This window comes from Microcebus murinus, chromosome 2 (assembly GCF_040939455.1).
Source record: "Microcebus murinus isolate Inina chromosome 2, M.murinus_Inina_mat1.0, whole genome shotgun sequence".
Taxonomy (NCBI): domain Eukaryota; kingdom Metazoa; phylum Chordata; class Mammalia; order Primates; family Cheirogaleidae; genus Microcebus; species Microcebus murinus.
In genome coordinates this window covers 81483635-81507934 of record NC_134105.1, presented here as the reverse complement: position 1 = coordinate 81507934, position 24300 = coordinate 81483635, and the positions used below count along the sequence as shown (strand labels likewise).

General features: G+C 37.5%; 2 protein-coding genes across 5 annotated transcripts in view; one reads left to right on the top strand and one right to left on the bottom strand.

Annotated features, from left to right (window-relative positions):
• SLC30A7 (solute carrier family 30 member 7) overlaps positions 1–3795 on the bottom strand; it is a 72991-nt gene extending 69196 nt beyond the window's left edge. For both annotated transcript variants that reach the window (XM_012748413.2, XM_075999897.1), the window contains exons 1-2: positions 3524–3795; positions 3197–3298 (exon numbers count right to left, since the gene is read on the bottom strand). In XM_012748413.2, the coding sequence (XP_012603867.1) occupies positions 3197–3298; positions 3524–3603 (182 nt within the window). In that variant the 5' untranslated portion in view covers positions 3604–3795. The remainder of the gene's footprint in view (positions 1–3196; positions 3299–3523) is intronic.
• A 179-nt stretch (positions 3796–3974) lies between these two features.
• EXTL2 (exostosin like glycosyltransferase 2) lies at positions 3975–23081 on the top strand. 3 transcript variants are annotated; one of them, XM_075999896.1, is made up of 7 exons: positions 3975–4689; positions 4923–5074; positions 7337–7413; positions 16779–16824; positions 17177–17604; positions 18231–18301; positions 20997–23081. In XM_075999896.1, the coding sequence occupies exons 4-7, from the start codon at positions 16787–16789 to the stop codon at positions 21483–21485; spliced, it is 1026 nt and encodes a 341-aa protein (XP_075856011.1). In that variant the 5' UTR covers positions 3975–4689; positions 4923–5074; positions 7337–7413; positions 16779–16786; the 3' UTR covers positions 21486–23081. The 3 variants fall into 3 exon arrangements, with proteins under 3 accessions (XP_075856011.1, XP_012603870.1, XP_012603871.1); XM_012748416.3 differs by lacking the exon at positions 16779–16824 and adding an exon at positions 8307–8460 and having other exon boundaries at positions 3976–5074; XM_012748417.3 differs by lacking the exon at positions 16779–16824 and having other exon boundaries at positions 3980–5074.
• The last annotated feature ends 1219 nt before the right edge of the window (positions 23082–24300 follow it).

Genomic DNA, 24300 nt, shown 5'->3' with positions numbered 1-24300 from the left:
TTTGGGAAGTAAAAAACTTTGGGTCTCAATTTTCTACCTCTAGAAGATGTTAGATTAATTTCTCTCTCTCCAGTCCCACTTCTACAACCTACAGTATCCACATAGTCCCTTTCTTCCTTTGTAAACCATACTTGACTTTCAGCAGAATACATGGTTGACTGGGATAAAAAAGACCACATTTGCAACCAGGTATGACTATGTGATAAAGCTTTAGTGAAAGTATTATGTTTTAGCAGCCTGATAAATCTACTTAAAAGACAATGTGTACAAATTTTGCCTTTTTCTCCACATTCCAGACATTATGCTGCCAGGGATGGCTCATGTTGGAAATAATGTTTTATCTTATTTAAGCAACCATTATTTTGAAGTTTTTCTGTAATTTGAAAACAAACTTAGTCCTAGATGGCATAAAAACCACACTCTTATACTATGCTACCTTGAAATCAATCAGTTACTCAACAATAAATAAGTGAATGAAAAATAAAATGCTAGAAGGAAAAATACCCTAGAATGAAAGAAAAATTACTACAATTTTACTCCTAATTTCAAAAAATGAGAGAAAGGAGTTCAAGATTTTGTTGGGTACTTTTTCCTCCCCTAACAGGGGTAGTTGGCATGTTTAGTGTAGGTAAAGTAATTCTATACATTAATTATTCCCTCATTTTTCATTCAGCAAATATGTATTTAGCATCCACTATGTACCATGTATTAAGAGTGCCTAAATAGACAGAAAAGATCCCTACTTTAATAAAGTTTACATTCTAGTGGAAAGGTGAAAGGTAGTCTATATTTAATGGCATAAAAATACACAAAGCACTTAGCTATTCTTCTATTGAAGACACTTCCTCACCATCAAAAATATAAATTAACTATAATTAAGTTCTTCCTTTAAAATGAAGACTCTGAACAAAAACCAGAACAATTTAACATTTGTCGCAACCAGATCAATTGTTTTTATGAACCTTTATTTGTGAAGAGAGTGTTTTCTCCACATTTTAATGTCCAATGGGGAAAAAAATTCTTGATATTTCATGTTCTCAATAACTTGAAACTTATTTTTACAGAATGAAATTAAACATAAAAATGACTATGACAAACAAATTGGCCTTTGGTCAGAAATTTAATCAAGGAACTTAACTAATTGAACCTACAGGAACAGAGATAATACAAAGAAATTACTGATTAGCCAACAAAAGGAGCTAAAAATTTTGATGTCTAAATAAAACATAGAAAGCCAGGTTATAAAAAGGCCAGAGTAATTCTAAATCTGGTCAAATATCAATGGGAAGAGATTTGGAAGAGATCAATTTGGAAGAGATTATTTGGGGAATAATTGGTTTTGGATATGGAGTATGCCCAACATACTTAGGCATAAGAAGATGACTATCTACCTGCTAAATGATCTAAGTGTGACAGTCACTAGAGCTAGAATTCAAATCTGGAAGATATACACAATGAAAGAAAATAAACTAGAAGGGTATTGAAGGAAATTCCCCTAAAGGGCAGAACAAATCTCCTAAGGGCAAAAGAACAAGAAAGTCACATACCACTGATGTTTTCTTACACACTGATGAATACTGACTTGTAAAACAATGGTTTTAGTAACCTCCTCAATAGATCTCTATAGATCAAGAGTTACTATATACCTAACTTCCCATAAAAGAGGTGGTTTAGGCATTTCAAATATGAATTCCTTGAACAAGGCACTTCACAGAGTGATTTATGCAATGGAAAGCCATGTATTGTCATATTAAGTAACTGTAGGAAATATGCATATGTAAGCTATGCTTTAGTCTTGATATAATCAGCACATATGCCAAAATTATGGCATAATTTATGAAGAGAAAAATGTAAAATATATATGTTTATGATAAAGTATAATTATTCAAATACAAGTTAAGACTATAGTTCTTTTAACCTCTTTAAGACATTAAAGGGTGTCAGTATTATAAAATTTAAAAAATTAATATATGATGGGGTATCTGTCAGATATATATGATTCCCAGAGTATTCAAAATGATTATTACGTATTATTATTAAGATTTCACTATGTCAATATGCCTTTTACACCAAGTTGGCTAAACCAATAACCTTCATAATCTGCTGGCTATTAAGTATTTTTGATATAATTGAAGTGATAGTTGAATTGAAAAGAAGCCCATATTTTTCACATAAAAATATACTATCACAAAACCTGGTGAAATTATTGGTTGACCTTAACAGAGATAAAGATCAAGGACAGTAAGTAATTCTCTTTGAAAGTAGACCTTAAAGGGCAGAGACTACGTTTATTTAATTGATAGAAAATAAAGCATAGATGCCATAGGTTCTTAATCTGGGAACAAAGATCTATTTCAGAGAACCTTGAAGCTTTATATAAAAATCTGAGTCTTTGCTTTCATCTGATTCTTAAATGGGTATGAAATCTAAAGACAGAATTAGTACACCTACAAGTGTGATGATCTTATTGGTTAGCAGAACAACTCCATGTCCTTAAGTTATTCAACAGCATATACCTGAATACTAGTAACTGCATTTCCATGGAGTTATACTGTATTTTCCTCTTCCTAAAGCAGTTTCAAAACAAAACAAACCCCAATTCGACACCAAAAACCAACAACTCATGAGATTCAAGCTTTAAGAAAACTATATGGGATTTTTCATTGCAGTCAAGACCAGAGGAAAACCATGAGACAATTTCAGCATTAAAGAGAGAAGAGAATGACACACATTTCTCTGGATATCCCTTTATAAACCTCTTCCCCATTCAAAGACCTAATAACAAATTAAATAGAACATCTCGGATATGCCCTCAGAATCTTAAGGGTGAAATCCAAATGCCACTCCCACACAGAGGCAGAGATCAGGTTTCTTCCAATTCCAACAAAGTGTGCAAAGCTAAGGAGTGCAATTAGAGATGAAAGACTCTCCATTTGCCAAAATGAGGAGGGGGCTTGTCAGTCTTGCCTGACGTAGACAGGGGAGATGTCAAGGAGGTCGGCACGTGATCGGCCCCGGATGTTAAGAAATGCAGCCCTACCAGAATGCTGTGGCCATGAGAAAGCAACTCAGCAGCAGAGGTGGTGGCAAAGGTAAGACCTGAACCTCCTAGTGAAGAGCTACGTGGCACTAAACAAACAGTGCTTCGTCTCCCCAACCCCCTGCTTCCGCCCCAACCATTTTCCCTTTTGGTTACCAGTTGCTCCAGATGCCATACAGTAGTTCCACAAAAGCGAAAGAGAGGTTCAGGCACAGGAAGAAAAACAGGTTCCGGGACGTCTTGTCCGACAGGATAGACCTGGTCATAACACAAGTAGGAAAGAGCAGGGAGAGTCAAAGGGGTGCCAAGACCCTAAAGCTGGGTCCCCTTTTCAAGACCCTCCCATCCACAGGCTCCTTTCCTCACAGCGGGGAGTTGAGGGGGGAGTACCTGACACTCCCTCCCTGGACCTCGGGACATTCTGAGGTCTGGGCCCTCTCCTCTTCTGCCAGCCACCCCCTCCCAGCAAAGAGCACCCCGCACCTAAACCAGCCCGAGATCTTGCCGAACAGATTGAACTTCGGTGGTTTGTATTCATCGTCCTTGATGGACAGGGGCAACATCTTCTCTGCCCGGCGAAGGGCCGGGTCTACTTCCCTCTAGAAGCGGCTCCGTGAGGGCGATGGCAGTGACAGTAGTGACGCCTAAGACGGGAATCCCCAGTGCCCGTTCCGGATCGCGCGCCGCTGCGAGACACAGTCAGACCCAGACACACACCCCGGAGCTCGCTGACTTCCGGCCCGGGCCGCGCAACGGGTCCTGGGACGGGAAAGGAGGGAGGCGGGCCCGCGGGCGGGGCCTGCGCTGCGGGGGCGGGGCTTACGGGGGCGGGATGGGAGCTGTCCCGGGTCTGTTGAGGGTGCTGTGGAAGGAGGTGGCGACTGCGAGGGGGTTGTCTAAGTTACTGACCTGGGGTAGGGTCCGGTCACCTGGACTCAGGAACAAAATCCTGAGGTGGCGACCTGCAGACTGGGATGGCAGGAAGTTGAGAGCCCTCTCACGCCCACCCTAACCGCCTCCCGCCCGTGTTCCCGGATGCACGGTGCCCAGCCCCTACCCTTTCGCCCCCGGCCCCCCACCTCCCGATTGGCATTAAATCCCCGTGCGGTGCGGTGGGTAGCAATGCCTAAGACTCCCGGCAGCCACGTGCTCTCTTGCCCTCAGTCCGCAGGAAGCGCAAGTGATGCTTTTGCTGGGTGAACTCGATGGGCACCCAAATCCTAGGGCTCCATCCCACCCACCAGCCAGCCTGTACGGCCACGGAGGAGGCGATCAGTCGACGTCTTCCGAAAGAAAGACTGTGAAAGGTGTTATGTAAAAGAAGCCCTTTAATAGTAGGTCCTATGAGACCTGAGGTTCGGTTGATGCATTGCTTCCCCTACAATCTCGATCCGCTGAAACCCCCAAACTCTAGGATTCGTGCGCGTCTCTTTCGCTTCCAGGTCATCGCCGGGGCAGCAGCTGCCACGGTCGTTCTAGTCGGAACCTCACGGCCCGCCCGCGTCGGGGAAGTGCTGGCAGAAGCTGACTCGGCGGCGGCGGGACGCGGGGCGTGCGGGGCGCCGGGAGGCCAGGCCGGCCGGCCTTTTCCCCGGCCTCCGCGGTCGTTGGAAACGCTGCTTCGGGCGCATTTCCGGGAAATTATTGGGGTAAGGGCAGGTGGTCCGTCACGTGAACGATTAAAAGTTGCTACCCTGGGTGTGGGGGGGAATAGGGAAAAGAAGGCCTGGCTTTAGGAGGTGGGCTGGAAACTACAAAACCGAGCTTCTTGGGAATGCCTGTTAGTCTAACAGGAAGTGAAGCGTCACCGAAAGGGAGGGGCGGCCACTCGGGGACTGTGCCCCGCTCCAGGCGCTCACTTTGCGGGCGGCGCTTTTTCCAGGTTGTTAATCCAGCGCGTGAGGAGAGGTAGGTGCAGGCTGCTCGGCTTAGGAAAGAACGAAAATGAGCGAGCGAGACGGCCCTTCCGTTTTATGATAACCACGCTGCAAGCAAATAAATTGACTAGCCCCACTGCAATCTCCTGCACTCAAGGTAAGGAGACGGCAAAATGCTTGCTCTAGTGGGTTTTTTTGTAGTGAAGGTAGGACCGTGTTTTGCTCTCGTTCTTGGAACTTTGTGTGCGTGTGTGGGGTAGTAATTCGGTGGTTTTATTTTTGAAAATACGTACTTATTCTACCATTTAAAGAAATGTTCATGTTAATAAAAACCTGCTATGTAAAAACAGCTAGGTTCCAGAAATTAAGTTCTGGGAAGATTATTTTTGTCTTTGCCTTTTTAGCATATATTTTATTAATTTAAACATAGAAATATTTTCAATTAGTAGCATTTACCTTTTTTTTTTTTTTTAAGGAAGCTTTTATATTAAGGCTTTGAATTTTGCTCTGCTGCACTGCTGAGGAACCAAACATTAATTGGGTGCAAACTAGGTAGTTTAAAGATAAATATTTCCATGGAAATTGGGTTTTTCTCCCAAACTGCTTTATTTCAGTATAACTTGGGGTGGGGGGAGATATATAGAAACAATCAAATTTCAGAACTGATTTCCAGCATTCTCCTAACTCACAAGGTCAGCTGCAATTTGATCCTGTATTTTTGTATTGTGCCTTTGAAAATAAATTTTCTATTTTATCCAGTCTTAATACAAATTAGAAATTGCTCAACTGGTTTATGGAAAAACCTACATTAGCCCATTTCAAACAGTTTTGAAATCTGTTAGAGAAATTGAAGTTTAATTTCAATTACATCAGTTTCAAGAGACTCCCAAATTACCCTACTCCACACCCCCAAAGATATGAAATAGTATATAAGTATTCCCATGAGGATCTTCTTTCAAAAAACGGCAATGCTACTTCACATATTTCAGTCTTGGATAGTGTAATGACCAAATTCAAAACTAAAGGCATTTTATTTGCAATATAAACGTGTAGATGGACACTATTTAAATCAGGAAAGGTTCTATGAGTGGAAAATGTTAGACTGTGCCTCACTTCTTTTGTCATTTTGAAATAATATTTGTCCCTTACATGTTAACCTATGTATGTTACCACATCAAAGTTTGTTTCTTTCATTCACTGAGTAGTCATTTAATGACTGTCAACTATGTGCCAGGCTTTGTGCTGGGCACTGGGAGTACAAAGCCAGATAAGTCGAAGTTCTTTCCCTGGTGGAATTTTACAGAGAGAAGCTGATATGAAGAGAGGGGGGTTGTGACAGGGATATCAATCCAGTGTTTTAGAACTGTGTATGTTTAAGATCTACACAAGGAATGTCCTTGCAGTAGTGAGGGAAGGGACATCTATTACTCAATGAGTCTTTCTGTATATACCAAGCCATTCCTTTTGCCTCTACAATAAGTCATATCATGGAAGAACATGACTTTGGAAGACCAAAAATGATTCTTCAGCTCTACTCACATGGTCAGTATCTTGCAAGTCTCCGGTGAAATGCAATATTTTGAAAGTCTCCAATCAGAATTCTTAATTCCTTTATATATTATAAGATTAAGTGAGTTTATAAGATTATAAGATATATATAGTAATAGATATTTTTAAACTAATAAATGGATTTTCTACCCTGAACTTTTAAACATTTATTTATATCATCTCCTACCAATTAATTGCATTAGGTTAGCTATGCAGACTCTATGGGGGACAAAAAACCCCAGCTGCTCAGACATGTGATTGAGGACTGTGAAAAAGGCAAACAGAGAGAATTAAGGGGCAGAAGCTCATCTCCGGCCTTGGTTCTAGCTCCTTTTGGGCAGTAATCAGCAAGCCATTGGAAAGACGCCATCTGTCATTTCTCAGTAATCAACCCTGGCATTTATCTGCAACCTTCTTTTAGACCCCGTGGTTTTTTCAGTGCTTGAAATTGAATGCCCTGGGAACTGTTGGTGAAAAAATGAGTTGTAATGGGGGCTAAGACTACTGGTACATATAAATCTAGAAATTGAATACAAGTGCAAATTGCTAACATGTTCAAGGTTTTGTTCCAAGGCCTGTATCCTCTGGTTACACACGTGTAATCATTAGATAGTTGCGGTGATGTGAGTTTATTCTGCTTCTAAACCCTCAAGAGAAAGGCCTAAACAAAAATAAAGCAGTGTTAGCATCAACCTCATGGGAAGCCATCATCTACCTCTAAATTAATTTTTAAAACACAGAATAGCAAATTTTAATTTTTAAAATAATTCAAAGCTTATGAACAATGGCATTAAAAATATTGGTTTTTTTAAAAAAATTTCCTGATGTTTAACAAAAGCATCACAGAAAATTGTTTGATTTCCCTTAATAGTGCCAAGAGAGCCTGTTCCTATCATTCACTGAAGCCACAAGGAAAATTTTTTAAAAATTAAACTTTAACGTAATGAGGTAAGTACCAGTATTTTTTCGGGGGGGGGGTTGTTTAATTGTGGTAAAATATATGTAAAATATGTAATCTTAATCATTTTTAAGTATACAATTAAGTAGTGTTAAGTATTTTCACATTGTTATGCACTCAATCTCCAAAACTTTTTTATCTTACAAAACTGAAACTTTATATCCCTAAAAAACTGTCCATTTTCTCCTACCCTCAGTCCTGGCGACCACGATTCTTTCTGTTTCTATGAATTCGACTGCCATAGATACCTCATTATAAGTAGAATCATACAGTATTCATCTTTTGGTGATAGGCCTATTTCATTTAGCATAATGTCCTCAATATTCATCAATGTTGTGGCATGTATCAGAATTCCCTTCTATTTTAAGACTGAATAATAATATTCCATTGTATAAATATATCACATTTTCTGAATGAATTATCCATTCATCCATCAATGGACATTTGGGTGGTTTCTGCCTTTTGGCTATTGCAAATAATGCTACAGTTAACATGGGTGAAGTACCAGTACTTTTATCTAAGAAAAATTATTTCCTATAGAGGTATTTTTGTTTCCTTGGACACAAAAGTTCTTACTTGAACCAGGGTCTTAGAAAATACTGTAAGACCTCTTTTAAGTTCTTTGGAATAGTAGTCCAGGTTATAGAATGAAGTCAATAACTATAATGTTGAAATATTCTTGTAGACTAGAACAAAGCTGAAAATAGAGACTATGTAGAAGACACGGAAAATACAAAGTGGCTCAAGTGTGAGAGTCTGGACTTTGATTCTGACCTGCCACTCTTTCTGTGGCTGAGGAAAAATTATTTAATACTGTATTCTTGAGTTCAGCTGTCGCATCTACAAAATGGGTGGATATATTTTATTTCTTTTCTTTTTAAAGATTTGAAACCTGGATCTCTGAGGTATTGTGTAACATGAAGGGAGAAGAACTTTGACGACTTTCGACTTCCGTTGCTGTTGCTAAGCTCTGTGAAGGCAGAAACTGGGTCTGCCTGCCCAGTACCAGCCCAGTGCCTGATGGTGCTGGGCACTTGGTAGGCACCTCAAAATATCTACTGACATAGATATTGTCCTTCTCCTAATAAAGTGAAAAAACTCACATGAATTGGGATTGGTTCCATCTTAGGTTTGATATCTAAAAATAGTTATGTCATAATTCATATATATGAAATCTGTTTCCGTTAGAGAAATGATTTTGGAATATGAGCTTTTTGCTGAAAACCAATATTGGGTAAAAGGGAGAGGGTTACATAGAATATTCTAGGGATCTGTTGCCTAACAAAATAGGGTTTCAAATGAGAAGCTCCAGTATCTGGAATGGTAAAAGTGAAATATTTGCAGATGTACTTGGTTTCTTTTTGACCCATTTCTGGAACTCATTTTGCATGGCACTGTACTGAGCTAAAAATGCCTTTCTATTTCTAGGCTTTCTTAGGATGCATTGACTCCTTGGATCCTATGAGTCATGGATGTTCCTCTTAGGAATAAGTCCACTCTTACTTCTGCCCTAATATATGTCCATTGGATTGGTCATCTCCAAACTCATTATCGTCACCATCATCGTCATCATCAATAGCTACAATTAATTGACAATTTCAGGAGAAAGGTGCAAGGCTAGAAAGAACGTTTATCCAGCAGAATTCAGACCTGTGCATTTTGAAAGTAGAGAGGACCTCATTGGCTCAGTAACAAATGGCTGGATTGAAGGAGGCAGGCAATGCTTTAAGACTCTAAATAATATTTCCATGTTATTTCCCTGTATATCAATGATAATAAAGCAAACTGTCATTAATTGGTAGTAGCTGCCTGAAGCAGTGTTGAGAAGGAATCCTTTGTGTAGGAAAGGAAAAAGGAAAACTAAAAAATGCCAGGACTGATGACCACCTTTTGCCATGGAAAAGGGAGTAGGATTGAGGAGGGAAATACACAAGTACTTAGTATCTGATATGCCTGTTTTAAATGCTGCCTTTGTTCATTCTAACCTGATTGACCTCTAAAGAAATGGCTCACTCAACCTGGCTTTCAGGAGGAGGACTTGATATTTAATGTAATCAGTACAAAGATGCTTTCCTCACAGCGTGGAGTGAGACATGACATGTTGCAGCAGCATCTATCTATTCAACTCTGATATTGAAGTCCATATAGCTATTTCTCAATATGTTTTAGCAATTCTGTTTCAGAACCATAGTCTCAAAAGTGTACTAAGGGCAGGACTAGTCCTTCTAAATAACAGAATTTGAATTGGCTATCAATAGTCATATATATATGCAGCCAGTTATATTGTCAATAGAAAAGATTGATTGATTTAACCCTAATAGCTAGTCCATAACACAGTTGATCCAGATTGTAGTCATCTAAATCATCCATTCATATCACTGTATAATTGGTCATAAGTCCAGCAAGATCACAAGATGAATCTGTGATACTACATGGAATATTTTATTATAATTATAAATCTATTCCTGCCTTTTCTACTATATTATTAACACAAAATAATTTACACTATTTTGATGTAGTGAGACTTGTGAAAAAAGTAACAAGAGTTAAGAAGAATCTTGTAAGAGTAGATGGGCCATTTAGGAAAAAAGGGAGGGGAAATCAGTTAGGAGGGAGAAGATAGAATTGGTAGAAGATGAGAAATGCTGTATGGCATTTCTAAAATAGCAGTATAAAGAATGAATTTCCTGAATGTGGGTAAAATCCTAAAGTCAAAAACTCTTCCAAGAATGCAATATAGCACCTGGAAAAGACTTGTGAAAAGTGCCCTTTCATGTTCTATTTCTGGCATTTTGTATTTTACAATGAAGTAAATTCTAGTTTATGCTACTTAAAATGTCAATGGAAAAAGCTTACTATGGGCAGTACTGAACTGATTTAGTCAGTGTGCTGACTTCAATTTCTTTTTCTGTTGATGGTTCTGTAGTCCATAGTTTTTGTCACTTTGTGAACCCAAACTAAATTTTCATTTCTCAACTAGGTAAGACTATTTGTCTGTTTAAATCATGTATGCTGTGTGCCAGATTAAGCTTCTGGTCACCATGAAACTGTTAAGCCTCCTAAACCTCCTTGGGGAAATTCACAAGGATGTTACTATCTAACAAATGATGCTTTTCCCTCAAGGCAAATCAGCTCATTCACCAGGAACTTCCATAGAAACAGGGATGTTCAAAGACATTTAATGCAGAACATCTTTGAAAAGATGTGAAAAAAAAATCAGAGATCTGGATGTCTTTTACTTATCAAGTGACTTGGCCACAGAACTGAAAGTAGAAAGGTAGCCTGTGTAGTCTGTGCTTAAGGTCACATCCCATGACTTGCTCTTGTAGTCACCAGTTGGGTGGTGACCCAGGTCTTTTATGTAGGGAAGGGTTTCTTGGGTACTGGCTAGTCTTAATTCAGCCTTAATTTGCATTTAATTTGAATTTATTCTGTTAAAGTTTCAAGTAGCCATTGAAGTTTAGGACAATTTAAACATAAACATCATCATTCCATTCAGCTACCAAGAGTTGTGAACACAAAAAATGGGCCATACACTGTTCTGGATTATGAAGACTGGCAAAAACTGCCCTCAAGGTACATTCAGCATAGTCGATAGTTACAATATCTGAAAATAAGGGCTAGTAGCACTGTATTCAGAGTTCATTGGAACACTGAGGATGGAGAATGGTGGGGGAAACATTCACAGGCGAGGTGATATTTGGAAGAGACTTGAGGGGCAGGGAGTAGGAGTTGGTTAGATATAGAGAAGGAAGGGCTTTGTGGGGAGAGAACATGTACTGATACATCGTCATCAGCTCACTGTGTGTAGGTACCATTGAGGGCAAAGTCCTTATGGAATTTGGCACCACATTCTCCTTTGCCTCAGTTTGAACAGTGTCTGTCATCTGCAGCCATAAACCTGGCCAGAAACTGCTTCCAACTCTCTTTGTGCATGTTCATAGGAGAAAAGCCTAGGTTCTGAATCCGTCTCTGCATTCCACCTTGTAAAGATTTTATCTCTTGGCAGCTGAGGACTGTTTCTGAATATCTGTGTTCTGTAATCATCAGTTTGTAGGCAAGTGCATATTCTGCAGGATGAGCCAGGGGAGAAACAATCTATGGTATGAGGCAAGTCTCTTAATGAAATGGCAGAATAGTTATCGTTCTTCTACCATCTGTGGCATCAAAATAAAAATGACAGCTTCTCATTGTACAGCACCAAGCTGCTCATTCCTTTTCTACCTCATGAGTCAGAGGACAAACTAATCTTTGTTCATGCTGTGCTGTGGCATATTTGTTTTCAGCTTCTCTCTGGGTAGTTATTGCTTTTTCAGTTGGAAGGAGCTAGTCCTGAGAAAAAAATTCTTCAACAGTATTCTTTCTAGAGAACGTGGATAGATGATATAGTAAATAACTGAATAGCAAGTCTTTGAAAAGTCAAATTGCCCGGTCCATTTAAAGACATACATGAAAGAATTTGTACTGTTGTTTAATAGACTGTGTATTGCTTTCTTACTCTTATGTTCACATTCAACAAAATTTCTTATAGTTTCAGATAATACTCTTTCCTAAGCTACTTCAGTTCTCAGATATTTAAATATTCCTGACATTATGACCTAGCAATTCCACTCCTAGGTATACACTTGAGAGAAATGAAAACATGTTCACATAAAAACTTGTGCACAAATGTTCGTAGCAGCATTATTCATAATAGCCAAAATATGGGAACGACCCAAATGTCCAGCAACCGATGAACAGATGAACAAAATGTGGTATATCTATACAATGGAATGGTATTTGGCAATAAGAAAATGAGGTACTGATACATGCCTCATGATATAGACCGCACAGATGAACATTGAAAACATGCCAAGTGAAAGAAACCAGACATAAAGGCCATGTATTCTATGATTCCATTCATATGAAATGTTCAGAATAGGCAAATCCTTGAGACAAAGTAAACTAGGGGTTTGGAACGGAGGTTTGGGCTTGAGGGAAGTAGAAATAGGGAGTGACTGCTAATGGGTCTGGGGCTTCTTTTTGGGGTGTTGAAAATGTTTTGAAATGAAATTGTGATGGTTGCAAACCTCTGAGTATATTAAAAGCCACTGAACTGTGTACTTTAAATGGGTGAATTTTATGGTATGTGAACTCTGATTAAAGCTATTTCTAAAAATCTCCAACAAAACAAGTATGAATTTTTATATTAATATTATTTGCAGGTAACTCAGTGACAGTCTTGTGTATTAAATTTTTGATAACATCCTTACAGAATTTCCCATAAGGAAGTGGAAAGAGTCATGGACTATGCCATCAGATCTAGATTCTTGCCCTGGCTCTGCTGCTGATTAGCCACATGCAGCTGCATGACCTTAGGAAGTTTCTCATCCCTGGACCTTGGGTTCTTTATCTATGAAACAAGGAAATTGGCTTAGGAGGGCTCTGAGGTGCCTTTCAGCTCTCTGAGTTTATGTGTATGTGCAATGAGATATATAATTATTGGGGCAGTTTTAGAGACATGGCTTCATCCCTGTTGTTTGAGGATAAACAATAGCAGTGGGTTTTTCAGAGACCTTCTCACTAGAGTCCTCCTCATGTTCAAGTGTGTCTTAATAGGGCAACTTATGTGTAGAGCAGGGTTTCTCAACCTTGGCATTATCAGCATGTTAGGCCAGGTAATTCTTTGTTGTGGGGGGCTGTCTTATGCACTGTGGGATATTTAGCAGCATTCCTGACATCTACCCACCAATTAGTGATCGTATCTCCCTCTCAGTTATGAAAATCAAAAATGCCTCCAGATTTTGCCAAGTGTCCCCTGGAGGGCAAAATTGTCCCTGGTTGAAAACCTCTGGTATGGAAGATGCTTGAATAACAATATATCAAAATAATAAAAAGATGTGTTCTCTGCCTATGTGGGACTCTAATTAATTAATAGACACAAAAAATCATTCAAGGAATTTTTGAAGAGGAAAGATTTTTTTTGTTTTGATGACATTTACTGTGTTTACCAAAGTTATATTTGATCTTCTGGGAGAATGACAGGAAGGGAATAGACTAAGCTGTTAGAGGCTTTTTGGAATGAGGCAGAGTGTCAGTAAATATATAGAGACTTAACTTTAAAAAGGAATAACCAAAACCTAAAGGAAAAGTTAGGAATTGAGGGCAAGAGAACTGGGAAGTTCCTTCATTTACTTTTTGGGTCTTCCCAAGTAAGACATAGGTCATCCAGATGTGTTTTTTCTCCTATCTCCTGTTCAAAGCTTGAAGCTGTGAATTAGATGATGGGTTTGGAACTTTCTCTAGAAAAATACAGAAGAAAGCTATAAACTGTGAAATCTATATGGCCATGAAGTCATCATTACCCTCCAAACTGTATTGATGCTGTTTCTAATGGGCCTACAAGAGAGTTCTATACTTTAACTATTCTTAAAGTACAGTGTGCCACTTGCACTGCAATCTGTAAAGTCCTTGCTCTTCTTGCTTTTCTATGCAAACTAAAAAATTCACATAATTGTATCAGGCTGCATTCTTTAATAAATACCACATGAAATATTTACACTGTGTTTCTAAGGACATAAATTATTCATATTTCCCGAAACCTTTCTGATACAGGTAAAATGGGGGATTAGAAGCTATCTGAAAGAGGAAATTTCTGTGATGGGTCCAGGGGATAAATTCCTACTTAAAAGTATAGATGAAACTGAAGCAGTCACTCATGAGTGTCACCAGTGTATATTTATAGCAAGCTATAGTAATTAACTTTCATTACTTTTTCTAGACTAAAACTTTGAGGTAATAAGTTATTAGTGTCCACTTTAGAGAATAGAAACAGTTCTATGTAAGTTTTATAATATGCTATTCCTACTCAGCAGCAGAAAATAAATATGAAGACCTCAATCATGGTATACTTTAATTGTCAAAGTGATTCTTTACTCTGAGTGCTTGTATCTGGCCATTTTTATGTAGAGCTGAAATATGTTTTATGGGATCTGCTTTTGATTCAATATTAAAAGGATTTTCAAGGACTTTGAACCAAGATTATTAATTCATAATGGCCCGTCTTTGGTTGACTACATTAACAGTAGGTGTTGTTTTAGAAAGAGGGTACATAAAATGAAAACATTGTACTCTAAAGCCTTAAATTACTGTCCTTGAAAAATAATCATGGTAAAGCTGAGGTTACTTTGAAAATAATTCATTTTATTCATATTTTAAGAGTGAGGCCATGATAGAAGGGGAAACACAAAATTTCTCTTCTTAATAGAACAAACTACAGAGAAAGTCCAGAACAAATACCCTTGAAAGCTCTCTGAAAAGCTTACCATTAGGTAGCACTGCTCTTCAGTTCTGAACTGTTGAAAAGTGAGAGCTGCTGAATGGTAATGACCTTTCCCTGTCCTTGTGAATAAGCTCTTCCTTTTGCTTGCATGTGGCCTCAGCACACTCTCGTATCATGAACTGTATGCCCCTGTCCTCAGAATTCTCCATTCTCCTAAACTTCAAAGGAACATGTTAAAAATGTGGCTTTTATGGTCTTTCTATGTCCTTGAACTATATAGAGAGAAAACTTTTTGCAATTATGAAACATACCTCATTACATGAAACAAGGTCCCGGGAACATGTTGGTCACTAACCCAACCAACTGCCAAGTCTCCTTGGTAAAAAAACATAAAAGGTTGATTTGACATCATTTGGAAAGTAAAGTGAGATTTAGTTCGGAATATAGTATTTTATTAGACAGGAAAATTTAGCCTTACAGTCTTAGGATTGCCTGTGGAATGACAGCCTAGCTGTAATTGCCTGACTTCAACCAAAGGAAATGAAATCAAGAGCTTAGATATTTCTGTGTATGTATATACACAGTGTACTTTTCCAAGAGATGGGAAGAACCAAAAATAAAATGTACAGAGGCAGTGTTATACCAAGAAGGACAGTGACAGTGGCTCTTTATACTAGCTTACCATACCTTTGGTTAGCAGTGAGAAATTTTTTCCAGCTTTATTGTATTTTTCTGTATTAAGCAATAGATGAGAATATCTGTTTATCAGATAGCCTAAGAAGAGAAATTATATCAAAAGTGGTAAGACAGGATAGACCATGGATCAATTAAAGCCCTCAAAAATAATATACATTATGCTTATTACATTCTTATTTCATCTTTCTAAGAAATCTATTTTTTTCTTAAAGCTATTTTAAATATGTTATTTAAAAACTCCTGGTTAATTTTTGTTTCCAGTCTTTATATAAGTAAATTTCTTTGAATGGTTCATTTTCCTCATTTCTGGCTTTTCTACTTGAGTAGAGTAGTAGAATAGATCCAGGATATGCTGAAATGGATGTGAAGACTAAGTTGACAAAATACAAAATAAGGACCTAAAAGGCTTACGGAGGCTTGTGGAAGAGTTAGTAGTCTGAAATCAGAAGCACAAATAGCAGAAGAATAGAAGACAGAAACAACTGAAAACCAACAGTGCTATAGCAGGAGGCAGCAAGTAAGGAAATGAAATTTTACTGGAAGCCAGGGAATCAAGAATTGCAGGTCTCTGTAAAACTATATGTGAGATTTAACCTTTTGTCATATAAGTGAGGGATTTGATTATATAAAAACTTTTGACCAGTGAATATCTAGGCCATACGTATCAATTACTTGTTCACTACTATTCTGTAGCCATCTCTGGAAAATTCTTTAGGTGTAGTAAGGAAGATGGGAGAGTATACATCTGATGATAATGCCTTATGATCTGTCCTGTGAGAGAGGAAGCTTTGGAAGCTCAAGAGCCTACCTTCAGTTCAACCTGGATTTGAATCCAGGAAGTACAGCCCCAAACCTCATAATAATGAACAGCCTGGGGTCTAGGGGCAGATTTTCCTGGTGGATATCCTAGCTTCATTACTTACATTCTTTAGAAATTTGGGGAATGTTATTTAATCTCTGTAAGCATCTAAACTATTAAATGGGAATAACAATAGTAAAGAATAAATTAGATCCCATCACACTCCTGATTAACACCTTCCAGTGGCCTCCCATCTAACTTAGAATAAAATGAATACTCCTTATTGAGGCTAAAAGGGCCCCACGTGATCTGGCCCTTGCTTATCACATCATTCTGTGATTTATTGTCTTCAATTCTCTTTTGAATTTGTTTATTTGTTTCTCTCTCTCCCTTTCATCTCCTCTGCTACAAACAGCAGACATCTTGTCTGTCTCATTAAATGCTATATCCATAGAACCTAGAACAGTCCCTGCCACAAAGTAAGTGCTCCGTAACTATTTGTTGAATGAATAAGTACATACTATGGCATATCACACACATAGTGCAGGACCTAATAAGTAATAAACTCATGATAGTTTTTGCCACTTTATGTCTTACAGTTCTGCATATGATTTTATTTGGAAATAAGTTAGCTGCTACCAAAATGTAAGTTTAAAAACAGTGTTTTACTAAGGGAAATATAATCTCATTTGAAATATAACCTCAATTCCAGATTTTATTGATAAAATGAGAGCAAATTTTAAAATGGTTTAATTCTTCCAATTTGGTGCATATAAAGTTTTTGTCTGCAACTGCAAAACAAGCAAGACCAGAAGGGAAGGAATATTAGACTATACTTTTTATCTCTTGGGCCAATTCATGTTATCAAAGAGGAAGGAAGAACTGAATTTGAATCAACTAAAATAAGATTGATCCCTCTCCTCATTGAAAAACCAGAAAAACACAGTGACTGGTGAGAAGGCTAACATTCTGTGTTTCATTTCCATTTCTACTCTAGGTGTTGCCACATCTGTAAACTTCCTGGGAGAGTAATGGGGATCCGAGTGCTTCGTTTCTCTCTGGTGGTCATCCTCGTGTTACTCCTGGTAGCTGGCGCTTTGACTACTTTACTTCCTAATATCAAAGAAGACAAGATGCTCATGTTGCGTAGAGACATAAAATCCCAGGGCAAGTCCACCCTGGATTCCTTTACCCTCATAATGCAGACGTATAACAGAACAGATCTCTTATTGAGACTTTTAAATCACTATCAAGCAGTACCACATCTGCACAAAGTGATCGTGGTGTGGAACAATATTGGGGAGAAGGGACCAGATGAGTTATGGAATTCTCTGGGGCCTCACCCTATCCCTGTGATCTTCAAACAACAGACAGCAAACAGAATGAGAAATCGACTCCAGGTCTTCCCTGAACTGGAAACCAATGGTGAGTAGCAGCTGCGTTCTCAGCCTAGGAGGGCTGCAGCTAACCAGAGCTGGGGTGGGTATGCACTTTTCTACTTGCCTTAACTGTCTGGAGAAAAATGAGAGAAGTTAATCAAAAGAAACCACTTTGGAAACCTTGAGGGGTGATTTCCACTATTGCTAGAAGCAGTTTCCTAGAAAGGAAATCACATACATCTTGCAACAAATGACAACGAGGTTAATATTGCAAAAAGGATATGCTATAATTACATGTTATTGCATTACACCAAGTAGTAAGATGCCATTTAGCTTATGCTTAATATATTTTTGCCACTCCCCTTTTCCTCCCATTTGTAGCAGTTTTGTGAGGTTGTAATTTGCTTAAAAGAATCCTAGCTTTATTTATGTATAGATTTCATAGTTTCTAGGGTGATAGATGCTACATGATTATTTGCCCCTCAGGCAATTATAAAATCAATTACAATTCCCCAAAAAATATCTACTGGGCAAATTTTTCCAAGAATATATTTCTTATTTACTAATTTGGTCAGAAAATACTTCATTTGAATGATATGTATGGACACTATTGTATCTTATTAGTTGTGTTTTCCAAACTGTTAAGTTTAATTTTTTTTCTTTTCATTTCAGCGGTATTAATGGTAGACGATGACACACTCATTAGTGCCCAGGACCTTGTTTTTGCCTTCTCAGTTTGGCAGGTAATGTTGCTATCTCCTTTATGAATCCTTCTGTATAAAATCTTATCTGGTGCTTAGGTAGGGCAACATGGTTTAATGTGAGAGTTACCCAAAACAGTGTGGGCAGTATTTATCTAAAAGGCAGATCAATTTGTTCTAGGCTAATCAGGATTTCCTGAGCTTAATTAAGCCATCCTGAAAGTTTTGTTATCTTTTATCTATATTTAATTTATATGGTTGTGTACTGGGGAGAAGAGCTAGAATTATCTTCCAGAGAACAACGAGGAAATGATCTGGTATGGCAAAAACTAGAATGCAGAGATATTTTCCACAGGCCACAGATGTGTCTCAAATGAGAAATGTATTTCTGTATTTATACTGTATATAACTTTTTATAAAAGAAAGCATTGATTACCTCCACAAAATTTAATCCTGATTCTGAGACCATTGTTTAGAAATTTGGCAGTAATCATTCTACATGCACCATGGTATCAGCAAGTTTTTTGTTTTGCTTTTTTCAGAATTCTAATTTGAATAAACAGGCATAAATTGCTCCCTAGCCTATAAAAGCAGCTCTCTCCTATTGAATATGTATTAATAACAGCTGACTTTTACAAGTTGCCCTACTATTTCCTGAAACCAGAACTGTGTACAAATACTCCGAAGCCCTGTCAAATAATTAAACACTACTACCCAATTTATGGCCTAATTTGTACTATAGTAACTTTTTAAATTAGCTACTTGGGATATAACACCATTAGATATTAATAGTAAGGGCTCACAATACTCTGTAGATATCAGCATTTTAAAAACTGTAGTTTCTAACTTCATGCCTAGTGTACTGATCAACAAATTGAAAATTTTCCATACCAGCAGTTTTTTCCAGCCCAGTAAATAAAAGCTTCTTAGGCGAAAAGTTCTAATGTGATACTTCAGCTGTGAGATTTCTATTTAAGGTGAAAAAAATCAATTTACCCGAAATGTAAACAGGGGATGCAGAATACAGGGATTATGGTTAATTAGAATAGCAATTAAAGATGTATTAATATGATTTTTGGATTTATTTATAAAAATATCGAAACCAATCTTAATTCATTGACCAAGATGACCTGACTCCTTAAATTCGGTCCGCCCTGTATCCTGCATAGTGTAATGACTTGGGTTTTGTACGTAAGCAAGCAGAACTGGAGTAGATGTCCACCTCTGCCTTTCGTACTGGCCCATGACCTTCACTTTCAGTGCTTTCCCTTTGCTCCTCTAGCCATCTGTGACATTTCTTTTGCTCTCCTAGACTGTGTAAATGGCACATCTTCCCCGAAGCCACCCAGCCTTTACCCCCATCCCTTGACCTTCCCCTGGGCCTCCCAGCAACACAGTTGTCCTTCTGTCCTCAGTGTTCCCATCAGATTTACCCAGGTGTATTTACAACTTCCTCTCAATATTGTAATTCCTCTTTCACATACCCCTGTCATACTCTCTCTAGACTATAAGTTCTTTGAAATGGAGTGAAACTCAGTTACTTTGTGTGTGTGTGGAGGGCTGTGTGTGTCCCTAGTTCATTGTCTATTCAGTAAATGAATGAAGCTCAAATTATTTATGAGAGTGAATTAAACTTTTCAACCCGGTAAGTCCTTACCTCTTTCCCATGCTTCAATGTTTTTCTTTTGTTTGCTGATTGTTGTTTTATTTTTAGTCTCCCCTTAATATGATTATATTTTGCTACCATCTATTCCTTCCTCAAAGATACTGACACATCACTCTCACATATGTATAAATTCATATTTATATTTATTTATTTATATGATCTCCTATTTTTAAAAAAGAAATGCCCAATTTTGAAAACGATAAAATATAGCATTATTTAAATACAAAAGTGGCTTTTAAGAACACTGAAATCAACATGAAAAACAGTAAAACATACATGTAAGCCAGGCACAGTGGTTCACACCTGTAATCCCAGTGACTTAGGAGACTGAGGCAAGAGGATCTCTTGAGGTCAGGAGATTGAGACAAGTCTGGGCAACAAAGTGAGACCCTCCTGTCTCTAAAAAAATAAGAAAAATTAGCTGGGCGTGGTTCAGGCCTTATGGTCCCAGCTACTCAGAAGGCTGAGGCAGGAGGATTGCATGAGCCCAGGAGTTCAAGGTTACAGTAAGCTATGATTGTGTCACTGCACTCCAGCCTAGGCAACAGAGTGAGACCTGTCTCTAAAAAAATAAAAAAAATCTCTAGAAGCAGACTGTGACAAAAAAAAAAAAAGAAAAAAAAAAAATCATACATGTGGGTCCATAATTTTAAATATTCCTAATAGATTAGAGTAGTTTTTCAAAATAATCACATTATGTCTTATTTCCTATAATAAATAGCACATCATGTAGTCAACTCTTCTTGCCCCAATTCCAGTAACCAAAGAGTTTAGTTCTTCAAAATTTCCTATTTGTTAATATCAGATAATGTTTGAATTAGGAGAATATTTGTAAGGTTAGGAAGTTTGTTTTCAGAGAGACTTGGGTTGTGATGGAATTTGATCAGTAGACTTACCAGGACACAGATTTATGAAGTTGCCTGGAATTAGATGAAATTGAGATGTAGAAACCAGGAATAAGGAAAAGTTGACAAGTTAGTTTCATTCTCTCATAATAAGTCATTTGCCTTTTTCACTATGTCTTCTCTAAAGAAATGCCATACTTAATTGTTCTTTCTTCCCTCTTTTCAGCAATTTCCTGATCAAATTGTAGGATTTGTTCCTAGAAAACATGTCTCTACTTCATCAGGCATCTACAGTTATGGAGGTTTTGAACTACAAACACCAGGTTTTGGAAATGGTGACCAGTACTCTATGGTTCTGATTGGAGCCTCATTCTTCAGTAGCAAATATCTTGAACTTTTTCAGAGGCAACCTGCAGCGGTCCATGCTTTGATAGATGAAACTCAAAACTGTGATGATATTGCCATGAATTTTATCATTGCTAAGCATATCGGGAAGACTTCAGGGATATTTGTGAAACCTGTAAACATGGGCAATTTGGAAAAAGAAAGCAACAGTGGCTATTCTGGAATGTGGCATCGAGCTGAGCACTTTCTGCAGAGGTCTTATTGTATAAATAAGCTTGTTAATATCTATGATAGCATGCCCTTAAAATACTCCAATATTATGATTTCCCAGTTTGGTTTTCCATATGCCAACCACAAAAGTAAAATGTAAAAGTAAAGCAAACAAAAACAAACCTGAAAACTGCTTGGTATTCGAGTAGCTTCTCCATGCTATGTATTTTTTTTTTTTTTTTTTTTTAAGCAACGTCATGAACTTTTATCTACTCCAGAAGTCTCTACAGTAGAAAATAAAGTACTGTGCATCTGGGATATAAAATTCACAATAACTTCACAAACCAGGAAGCCAATCTTATCCAGATAAGATTGATAAGAAAACACCTTCTTACTGGGCATTTTCATTCATGGATAATAATAACTTCTTGGTCAGCAATTTTATTGTTTACATTCTGAGACTGTTCTACGATTTCTTTGACTCCAGGCATTTGCCTTAAGGACCTACAGCCAGCTTTTCCAGGATCAGAAACTCAAGAGAGGCATTTCGTAACTTTTTCACTAAAGGTTGATTGTTCTAATTTGAAACCTGAAATGCCTCTTTAGCAAAAGCCTGTGTTGTAGGGAGAAGCCATGTGAAAATAGTTTCAGTCCCATCTGAAAACAAGAGGGAAATTTGCAGCTACCAGTGCTTCGTTTGTGGCCCTTCCAAACAACTCTTCCAAGACTTAATAGCCCAGCATGGTTCTGATACAACTGTCAGTGCTTTTATTTTTGTTGATTAGTCTGTTGTGACTGGTAGGGTTAATTTTAGTAGCTGGAGGATGTCTAGTTGTTTGCTTGATTTTTGTGAACACTTACTGCATGAAGCACAAAACAATGCAGCCTGTGTTTCTTTTATGCAGCTTATATGCAGCAAGGAGTGTGTTACTAGATTCAGGTAGTGCACTTTGTCACTGAATCTGACCTTGAGAATGTACATTAATTCTTATATTTTACATAAAGTATGTGTTATTTAAGAAACATGTATATAAAAACTTCTGAAAAAGTAAGTAACTGGCAGAAGTTAAAACCCTTAGTATCAAAAGATCTTTATTGTTAGAGCATAGGTTAATTATCTCATGGATACTAAAAAGCTGTGTGTATTACACACAATGCCAAACACTTGCATTCAGAAGCTTTTTTTCCCCAAAAAACATCCCAGGTACTATTCATCATGATAAAATTTAAAATACATAGATACAATAAAAAATAAGAACCAAATCATAGCAGAGGAATTCTATAGGGAGTCTGCATCAGTTATTTGTTTAGGTTGCCTGTTCTCTGTTATCTGAGTTAGTATATGTGTTCCACCCATTGTCTGTGTTTAGTCCTTGTTCACTGCTTGTGGCAAGGACTTCTTAATTAGGCCTCTGTCTACCACCTTTTCTTCCTTCTCCTTCTCCTCTTCCTTCTTACATAATGTCAGTATATTCTCATAATTGCAAAGCTGTGAGGATATTAAAATAACCATGTTTAATATTCCAGTAATGAGGTCTTTGTGCAGTTAATTCAGTATATGTTGTTTCTTCACATTGGATTGTGTATGTGTCTTAATGCAGTCAGATTGAAAAAAAACTACAAAAGAACTTGTAACCTCACCAAAAATCAGTAATGTCAATTATCTGCTTTGTCCAACATTGGTAGTAGTTTTTTGCCTTTTGGGACTCCACTAATAGAATAAACTTTTACTATCCATGTGTTCTATGTTAATAAAGTAGACTCGTATTTTTGTGGTCAGTGTTTTCACAAATTTCTATATACAATAATATATTGCTGAGAATAAGGTAGAGATATTAACCACAGTCCCCTTGGGAAAATTTTCCATCGGGAAAATTCACAGATTTCATTTCCCATCTTGTGTTTTTAAACTTAAGTATCACATAAATTTATTAAATGTTTTCAGATGTTATAGAGCAAATATGAAACCAAAGTGCATTTCAGTCTGTATCACAAAGACTTGCATTGTGGGTAGATGCCTACTAAAATCATTTCTTACTGAACTCCTCTTGTTCTTGTTCCAAATGATCCAGAGAAGAGATGCTGAAGCTTCAACTGCATAAGAGAAGCAATGTAGCTTAGGATTGTGTACTCTTTGCTATTAGCATTCTTGGGCTCAAATCCTTGCTAAACCTAATATATATTTAACTACTTAGCGCCTCAGTTTCCTCATCTACAAAATGAGAACAATATCTGCCTGGGGTTTGTTTGAAGGAATAAAAGAGATAACTTGCATAAAATAGAGCACAATGCCCTGTTCATTTTGGAAGTTCGATAAATGAAAGCTATTGGGATGCTAGTGTTATTGATAATAAGGGCAAAGTTACTCGTACTGTTCACCACTAAGGTATTAGAAAGCCCCTGCATCCACCAGGTGAGATATTGAAGAAATTATTTCTACCTAGCAATGGGCAAGGAACAATGACAATTTTATGTCATATGCATTCTGTTTATTTCAAATATCTTTTTTCTTATTAAAGCAATACGTATTTATTCTAGCAATTTTGGCATATTCAGAACAGTATAAAGAAGAAATTAAAATTTTTCTGTGTATTCCTGCAGACTTTTATAGGCATATATTTTACTAGCATGATTTATTTGGTATTTCATTGCATGGATAAACCAAAATTTATGTAATCAATCATAGTGCCATTTTATTTCATACTTTTTTACTGTTATAAAAACATTTAGATACGTGTCTTTGATTTGAACAGACATCCTTGAGCACATATCTATAATTATTTTTTTTAAATCAAGTCCACAAAAGTTCAATACCTGGATCTATCTAGTAGTATGCATGTTTTTCAGGTTTTTGATATATATTGCTAAATGAATGCCTCCAGGAGTGTTGCCATGGCTACCCTTATTAATGTCACATCTGAGAGCACCTGTTTCCCATCAGTCTTCCCAACATTGCATATTATTTAAAATTTTCT